The sequence below is a fragment of the Lasioglossum baleicum genome, chromosome 14, assembly GCF_051020765.1.
Source record: "Lasioglossum baleicum chromosome 14, iyLasBale1, whole genome shotgun sequence".
NCBI lineage: Eukaryota > Metazoa > Arthropoda > Insecta > Hymenoptera > Halictidae > Lasioglossum > Lasioglossum baleicum.
The window spans coordinates 797706-807069 of NC_134942.1; the positions used below are offsets into that span (position 1 = coordinate 797706).

Here is a 9364-nt window from a genome sequence, read left to right on the forward strand (position 1 = left end):
TTAAATTACCTGCATACCGCCGTTTCCTCAAACTGTGTGTTCGTAACTGGCACTGGGAGGATCGCAGTGTCACCACTGCGAGGAGGCCCAGGACTCTGCGCGGCATACGCTGGAAGAATGTCCAGCGTGGTCGGCGCCGCGCAGAGACCTAAGGGGCGTTATTGGGATGGACCTCTCGTTGCCGGTCGTGGTCGACCACATGATCGGCAGCGAGAGGTCAAGAGCAGCGTTTGCCTCCTTCTGCGTGATTGTGATAACGCAGAAGGAGGCAGCGGAGAGGGAAGCCGACCCACTCTCCGCCAGGAGGCTAGCATCGGCGGGGCAACCACGACGAGGCCGACGGCCCGCTGTTAAGGGGCCGCAGACGTAATGGCGGCGGTGGGACTACTTAGTACTTCCACCGCCGCCAAGGGGGGCTGGCCGTTAAGGCGCCCCCGGGGTGGGCAGGTCGCGGGGGGCGAGGTGGAGCAATAATCCCCTCCCCGCCTCTACAATGATGCGACCTTCCGGTCGACCCCCCTCCTTTTATTTTATAATATTTCATTTTATTCTATATATATTTTATATTCTATATTATAAATTTTATCTTTATCTTTTATTCCCCTTTATTTTGCCCCTCCCCTTCTTATGTTTGTTGTGTTTTGTCCATTGTATTTATTTACATATTATTATTTATTTATTTATTGACTTTTATTTCATCTATTTTATCTATACACGTTTTCATTTATTGATTTTATATTTTATTTTATCATATTTTTAAGTTTTATGCGGGTCGACCAGGGGGTGGGACGGGGGGAGGGGACAGACGCGAGCCGGAACTCGCCTCTGTCCCCTCCTTGTCGCGTGCGGGAAAAAATACAATGCAGCGTGTACGAGTATTTGCACATGTATAAAAATCGGATGGCGCGGTAACAAAAATTCTAAATTATACAGCACAAGTTGCAGCAATGGATGCGCATAAGTTAAATTACCTGCATACCGCCGTTTCCTCAAACTGTGTGTTCGTAACTGGCACTGGGAGGATCGAAGTGTCACCACTGCGAGGAGGCCCAGGACTCTGCGCGGCATACGCTGGAAGAATGTCCAGCGTGGTCGGCACCGCGCAGAGACCTAAGTGGCGTTATTGGGATGGACCTCTCGTTGCCGGTCGTGGTCGACCACATGATCGGCAGCGAGAGGTCAAGAGCAGCGTTTGCCTCCTTCTGCGTGATTGTGATAACGCAGAAGGAGGCAGCGGAGAGGGAGAGGGAAGCCGTCCCACTCTCCGCCAGGAGGCCAGCATCGGCGGGGCAACCACGACGAGGCCGACGGCCCCCTGTTAAGGGGCCGCAGACGTAATGGCGGCGGTGGGACTACTTAGTACTTCCACCGCCGCCAAGGGGGGCTGGCCGTTAAGGCGCCCCCGGGGTGGGCAGGTCGCGGGGGGCGAGGTGGAGCAATAATCCCCTCCCCGCCTCTACAAAGTTGCGACCTGCCGGTTGAACCCCCTCCTTTTATTTTATAATATTTCATTTTATTCTATATATATTTTATATTCTAAATTATAAATTTTATCTTTATCTTTTATTCCCCTTTATTTTGCTCCTCCCCTTCTTATGTTTGTTGTGTTTTGTCCATTGTATTTATTTACATATTATTATTTATTTATTTATTGACTTTTATTTCATCTATTTTATCTATACACGTTGTCATTTATTGATTTTATCTTTTATTTTATCATATTTTTAAGTTTTATGCGGGTCGATCAGGGGTGTGGGACGGGGGGAGGGGACAGACGCGAGGCGGAACTAGCCTCTGTCCCCTCCTCGACTCGTGCGGAAAAAAATACAATGCAGCGTGTACGAGTATTTGCACATGTATAAAAATCGGATGGCGCGGTAACAAAAATTCTAAATTATACAGCACAAGTTGCAGCAATGGATGCGCATAAGTTAAATTACCTGCATACCGCCGTTTCCTCAAACTGTGTGTTCGTAACTGGCACTGGGAGGATCGCAGTGTCACCACTGCGAGGAGGCCCAGGACTCTGCGCGGCATACGCTGGAAGAATGTCCAGCGTGGTCGGCGCCGCGCAGAGACCTAAGGGGCGTTATTGGGATGGACCTCTCGTTGCCGATCGTGGTCGACCACATGATCGGCAGCGAGAGGTCAAGAGCAGCGTTTGCCTCCTTCTGCGTGAAAGTGATAACGCAGAAGGAAGCAGCGGAGAGGGAAGCCGACCCTCTCTCCGCCAGGAGGCTAGCATCGGCGGGGCAACCACGACGAGGCCGACGGCCCCCTGTTAAGGGGCCGCAGACGTAATGGCGGCGGTGGGACTACTTAGTACTTCCACCGCCGCCAAGGGGGGCTGGCCGTTAAGGCGCCCCCGGGGTGGGCAGGTCGCGGGGGGCGAGGTGGAGCAATAATCCCCTCCCCGCCTCAACAAAGATTCGACCTTCCGGTCGACCCCCCTCCTTTTATTTTATAATATTTCATTTTATTCTATATATATTTTATATTCTATATTATAAATTTTATCTTTATCTTTTATACCCCTTTATTTTGCCCCCCCTTCTTATGTTTGTTGTGTTTTGTCCATTGTATTTATTTACATATTATTATTTATTTATTTATTGACTTTTATTTCATCTATTTTATCTATACACGTTTTCATTTATTGATTTTATATTTTATTTTATCATATTTTTAAGTTTTATGCGGGTCGACCAGGGGGTGGGACGGGGGGAGGGCACAGACGCGAGCCGGAACTCGCCTCTGTCCCCTCCTTGTCGCGTGCGGGAAAAAATACAATGCAGCGTGTACGAGTATATGCACATGTATAAAAATCGGATGGCGCGGTAACAAAAATTCTAAATTATACAGCACAAGTTGCAGCAATGGATGCGCATAAGTTAAATTACCTGCATACCGCCGTTTCCTCAAACTGTGTGTTCGTAACTGGCACTGGGAGGATCGCAGTGTCACCACTGCGAGGAGGCCCAGGACTCTGCGCGGCATACGCTGGAAGAATGTCCAGCGTGGTCGGCACCGCGCAGAGACCTAAGTGGCGTTATTGGGATGGACCTCTCGTTGCCGGTCGTGGTCGACCACATGATCGGCAGCGAGAGGTCAAGAGCAGCGTTTGCCTCCTTCTGCGTGATTGTGATAACGCAGAAGGAGGCAGCGGAGAGGGAGAGGGAAGCCGTCCCACTCTCCGCCAGGAGGCCAGCATCGGCGGGGCAACCACGACGAGGCCGACGGCCCCCTGTTAAGGGGCCGCAGACGTAATGGCGGCGGTGGGACTACTTAGTACTTCCACCGCCGCCAAGGGGGGCTGGCCGTTAAGGCGCCCCCGCGGTGGGCAGGTCGCGGGGGGCGAGGTGGAGCAATAATCCCCTCCCCGCCTCTACAAAGTTGCGACCTGCCGGTTGAACCCCCTCCTTTTATTTTATAATATTTCATTTTATTCTATATATATTTTATATTCTAAATTATAAATTTTATCTTTATCTTTTATTCCCCTTTATTTTGCCCCTCCCCTTCTTATGTTTGTTGTGTTTTGTCCATTGTATTTATTTACATATTATTATTTATTTATTTATTGACTTTTATTTCATCTATTTTATCTATACACGTTGTCATTTATTGATTTTATCTTTTATTTTATCATATTTTTAAGTTTTATGCGGGTCGATCAGGGGTGTGGGACGGGGGGAGGGGACAGACGCGAGCCGGAACTAGCCTCTGTCCCCTCCTCGACTCGTGCGGAAAAAAATACAATGCAGCGTGTACGAGTATTTGCACATGTATAAAAATCGGATGGCGCGGTAACAAAAATTCTAAATTATACAGCACAAGTTGCAGCAATGGATGCGCATAAGTTAAATTACCTGCATACCGCCGTTTCCTCAAACTGTGTGTTCGTAACTGGCACTGGGAGGATCGCAGTGTCACCACTGCGAGGAGGCCCAGGACTCTGCGCGGCATACGCTGGAAGAATGTCCAGCGTGGTCGGCACCGCGCAGAGACCTAAGTGGCGTTATTGGGATGGACCTCTCGTTGCCGGTCGTGGTCGACCACATGATCGGCAGCGAGAGGTCAAGAGCAGCGTTTGCCTCCTTCTGCGTGAAAGTGATAACGCAGAAGGAGGCAACGGAGAGGGAGAGGGAAGCCGACCCACTCTCCGCCAGGAGGCCAGCAACGGCGGGGCAACCACGACGAGGCCGACGGCCCCCTGTTAAGGGGCCGCAGACGTAATGGCGGCGGTGGGACTACTTAGTACTTCCACCGCCGCCAAGGGGGGCTGGCCGTTAAGGCGCCCCCGGGGTGGGCAGGTCGCGGGGGGCGAGGTGGAGCAATAATCCCCTCCCCGCCTCTACAAAGATGCGACCTGCCGGTTGACCCCCCTCCTTTTATTTTATAATATTCCATTTTATTCTATATATATTTTATATTCTATATTATAAATTTTATCTTTATCTTTTATTCCCCTTTATTTTGCCCCTCCCCTTCTTATGTTTGTTGTGTTTTGTCCATTGTATTTATTTACATATTATTATTTATTTGTTTATTGACTTTTATTTCATCTATTTTATCTATACACGTTGTCATTTATTGATTTTATCTTTTATTTTATCATATTTTTAAGTTTTATGCGGGTCGATCAGGGGTGTGGGACGGGGGGAGGGGACAGACGCGAGCCGGAACTAGCCTCTGTCCCCTCCTCGACTCGTGCGGAAAAAAATACAATGCAGCGTGTACGAGTATTTGCACATGTATAAAAATCGGATGGCGCGGTAACAAAAATTCTAAATTATACAGCACAAGTTGCAGCAATGGATGCGCATAAGTTAAATTACCTGCATACCGCCGTTTCCTCAAACTGTGTGTTCGTAACTGGCACTGGGAGGATCGCAGTGTCACCACTGCGAGGAGGCCCAGGACTCTGCGCGGCATACGCTGGAAGAATGTCCAGCGTGGTCGGCGCCGCGCAGAGACCTAAGGGGCGTTATTGGGATGGACCTCTCGTTGCCGGTCGCGGTCGACCACATGATCGGCAGCGAGAGGTCAAGAGCAGCGTTTGCCTCCTTCTGCGTGAAAGTGATAACGCAGAAGGAAGCAGCGGAGAGGGAAGCCGACCCCCTCTCCGCCAGGAGGCTAGCATCGGCGGGGCAACCACGACGAGGCCGACGGCCCCCTGTTAAGGGGCCGCAGACGTAATGGCGGCGGTGGGACTACTTAGTACTTCCACCACCGCCAAGGGGGGCTGGCCGTTAAGGCGCCCCCGGGGTGGGCAGGTCGCGGGGGGCGAGGTGGAGCAATAATCCCCCCCCCTCTACAAAGATGCGTCCTGCCGGTCGACCCCCCTCCTTTTATTTTATAATATTTCATTTTATTCTATATGTATTTTATATTCTATATTATAAATTTTATCTATATCTTTTAATCCCCTTTATTTTGCCCACCCTTCTTATGTTTGTTGTGTTTTGTCCATTGTATTTATTTACTTATTATTATTTATTTATTTATTGGCTTTTATTTTATCTATTTTATCTACACACGTTTTCATTTATTGATTTTATCTTTTGTTTTATCATATTTTTAAGTTTTATGCGTGTCGACCAGGGGGGTGGGACGGGGGGAGGGGACAGACACGAGCCGTAACTCGCCTCTGTCCCCTCCTTGTCGCGTGAGGAAAAAATAAAATGCAACGTGTACGAGTATTTGCACATGTATAAAAATCGGATGGCGCGGTAACAAAAATTCTAAATTATACAGCACAAGTTGCAGCAATGGATGCGCATAAGTTAAATTACCTGCATACCGCCGTTTCCTCAAACTGTGTGTTCGTAACTGGCACTGGGAGGATCGCAGTGTCACCACTGCGAGGAGGCCGAGGACTCTGCGCGGCATACGCTGGAAGAATGTCCAGCGTGGTTGGCGCCGCGCAGAGACCTAAGGGGCGTTATTGGGATGGACCTCTCGTTGCCGGTCGCGGTCGACCACATGATCGGCAGCGAGAGGTCAAGAGCAGCGTTTGCCTCCTTCTGCGTGAAAGTGATAACGCAGAAGGAGGCAGCGGAGAGGGAAGCCGACCCCCTCTCCGCCAGGAGGCTAGCATCGGCGGGGCAACCACGACGAGGCCGACGGCCCCCTGTTAAGGGGCCGCAGACGTAATGGCGGCGGTGGGACTACGTAGTACTTCCACCACCGCCAAGGGGGGCTGGCCGTTAAGGCGCCCCCGGGGTGGGCAGGTCGCGGGGGGCGAGGTGGAGCAATAATCCCCCCCCCCCCTCTACAAAGATGCGTCCTGCCGGTCGACGCCCCTCCTTTTATTTTATAATATTTCATTTTATTCTATATGTATTTTATATTCTATATTATAAATTTTATCTATATCTTTTAATCCCCTTTATTTTGCCCACCCTTCTTATGTTTGTTGTGTTTTGTCCATTGTATTTATTTCCTTATTATTATTTATTTATTTATTGACTTTTATTTTATCTATTTTATCTACACACGTTTTCATTTATTGATTTTATCTTTTATTTTATCATATTTTTAAGTTTTATGCGTGTCGACCAGGGGGGTGGGACGGGGGGAGGGGACAGACACGAGCCGGAACTCGCCTCTGTCCCCTCCTCGTCGCGTGAGGAAAAAATAAAATGCAACGTGTACGAGTATTTGGACATGTATAAAAATCGGATGGCGCGGTAACAAAAATTCTAAATTATACAGCACAAGTTGCAGCAATGGATGCGCATAAGTTAAATTACCTGCATACCGCCGTTTCCTCAAACTGTGTGTTCGTAACTGGCACTGGGAGGATCGCAGTGTCACCACTGCGAGGAGGCCGAGGACTCTGCGCGGCATACGCTGGAAGAATGTCCAGCGTGGTTGGCGCCGCGCAGAGACCTAAGGAGCGTTGTTGGGATGGACCTCTCGTTGCCGGTCGTGGTCGACCACATGATCGGCAGAGAGAGGTCAAGAGCAGCGTTTGCCTCCTTCTGCGTGATTGTGATAACGCAGAAGGAGGCAGCGGAGAGGGAGAGGGAAGCCGACCCCCTCTCCGCCAGGAGGCTAGCATCGGCGGGGCTACCACGACGAGGCCGACGGCCCCCTGTTAAGGGGCCGCAGACGTAATGGCGGCGGTGGGACTACTTAGTACTTCCACCGCCGCCAAGGGGGGCTGGCCGTTAAGGCGCCCCCGGGGTGGGCATGTCGCGGGGGGCGAGGTGGAGCCATAATCCCCTCCCCGCCTCTACAAAGATGCGACCTTCCGGTCGACCCCCCTCCTTTTATTTTATAATATTTCATTTTATTCTATATATATGTAAGCTTTGTGTATAGGCTGGTGAGTTGCGTAGATGCTCGAGAGAGGTCAGGACTAGAGAGGATAAAGTAAACAGAGATTCAGATAGACAGAGTGACAAGTCAATTAATTAATTTAATAATTAATTACCTTGATAATTCGTGAGAAAGGAATTAATGAAATATTTCAATTCAGAAGTCTACAAGTGTAGGTTTCTATAAAGAAGTTCGTACGTTGAGAGAATATAGGGAAGCACAAACATTTAATTGTTGATTCTCTATAATTTTAGGTTAGTGTGACACGTGGCAAGTATGTAAGAAATATTTATTGTGTAATTAATAATAAAACTCTATAATTTTAGACGAATCAACCTTGTGTTTTTGCTTACGAAGGAATCCGAACAATATTATAAATCAACAATTATCACGTTTGGCCAAGAAACGCGCACGAGAAAAGACGCCGAATACACAATATTATGGAGAGGTTAAAATTCCAGTTTGAAGTCGTTCCAGCGGAAGACCAAAAATCAAACGTTATAGCCATTACATCAATAACAAATGAAAAAGAAATAAAATTTCAGATCCCAAGTAACTTGTGGCCGATAAAACATCATGCAGAGCTCACAGCTCTGCCCGAGTTTAAAAAAGTTATAACGACCCTCAAGAAGCGCGGACATACACGAAATGTATGGTTTAATTTAAGTGAACAAGTATTAAGTAAATATAAAGACGAAAGCGGAAATATGGCAATAGGAGACTATCTATTAGAAGAAAGTCAAACATCCCAAAAACAACAAATCACGGCTCAAACAACAAAAATAGACGAAAACTTACTACGGATTTTGGAAAAGTTTTCTGAACATAAAGAGGATAATCAAACTCTGAAGAATCGAAACTTAAGTAAAATCTCCGAAAAATTTGTAATTGAGAAATTCAATGGTAAGAACGTTAGTTTAAATCTATGGTTATCGATATACGAGAGCGAATGTGACAGATTAAATATTACAAAAGACGTCGAAAAAATTGAAATTTTAAGATTGTTTCTAGAAGATAATTGCAGAGACTGGCATAGTTCGATGTTAATAAGAAATACACTAAATTCGGAATGGAAAATCTGGAGAGAAAATTTCTTAGGAACCTTTGCAGATAAAGGATGGTCACCGGTAATGCATGCGATAAATTACAGATTTTTGAATGGCTCACTTTTAGATTATGCTTTAAGAAAAGAACGTCTATTGTTAGAAACAAACAAAGAAATAGATAAAATAACTTTAATAAATCTGATTGCTGCAGGATTACCGGCGTTTGTGAGAGACAAAATCGATAGAGAAGATTTAGAAAACTCAGAAGACTTATTCAATGAATTAAGAAGATACGAGAAGACAACGAATAGAAGGATTATAGAGGATAACAAAGATGCAAGAAGAATTACAAAACCAGAAACAAGAAGTAGTGATAAAAAACCATGCAAGATCTGTGAAGAAAAAGGTAAGAATAACCGATACCACCCAGAAAATCTATGCTGGTACAAAGCAGAAAGAAATAGAACTCAAAATAGAAATATATCTACAAATTCAATATTAGAAGTTGAACTTAACACAGAGGATCAAAAAAACTGAATTTTCCGCCATTAATCAAAATTGACGTTCTATTAAACAACGCATTGAAAGTTAAAGCAATTTATGATCCTGGTTCAAATGTGACCGTGATAAATTCCAAATTAATAAAATTAAAAAACAGAGAAAAAGACCAACAAAGCAGCACGTTAAAATCGATTAATGGCAGGGGAAAAACTGATGGATTGATAACCCTAAAAGCAAGAATACTGGACGAAGAGAAAAATATAAATGTATTTATATTGGAAAGTAAAGATTTCGATAATGACATGATATTGGGTCTAGACACAATAAAGAATTTTGGATTGACCCATGATGAAAACTTAAATATAAAAAAGCTAAAAGAAAATATGAAAGAGAAGAAAAAAAAAGAACAGGACACAGGAAAATTAATTCAAGAATATGAAGTAAATTTCAATGAAGGAATAGACACAAACCAATTTATCACTGACACGAAA

The 9364-nt window shown here is 46.1% G+C and overlaps 1 protein-coding gene across 2 annotated transcripts; it reads left to right on the plus strand.

Annotated features, from left to right (window-relative positions):
- The first annotated feature begins 7411 nt into the window (after window positions 1-7411).
- Window positions 7412-8909, plus strand: LOC143215622 (uncharacterized). Of its 2 annotated transcripts, XM_076437904.1 has the most exons (4): window positions 7412-7580; window positions 7653-8229; window positions 8338-8453; window positions 8584-8723. In XM_076437904.1, exons 2-4 carry the CDS (start codon window positions 7767-7769, stop codon window positions 8599-8601), a joined length of 597 nt encoding a protein of 198 aa, XP_076294019.1. In that variant the 5' UTR covers window positions 7412-7580; window positions 7653-7766; the 3' UTR covers window positions 8602-8723. The 2 variants fall into 2 exon arrangements, with proteins under 2 accessions (XP_076294019.1, XP_076294018.1); XM_076437903.1 differs by lacking the exon at window positions 8338-8453 and having other exon boundaries at window positions 7416-7580; window positions 8584-8909.
- The last annotated feature ends 455 nt before the right edge of the window (window positions 8910-9364 follow it).

What these genes read in the sequence shown, in the direction of transcription:
- LOC143215622 (XM_076437903.1), top strand. Translation starts at nt 7,767, where the DNA reads ATGGAGAGGTTAAAATTCCAGTTTGAAGTCGTTCCAGCGGAAGACCAA. An exon ending in TGTAATTGAGAAATTCAATG is followed by an intron (nt 8,230 to 8,583) that starts GTAAGAACGTTA and finishes TGATTGCTGCAG; the next exon opens with GATTACCGGCGTTTGTGAGA.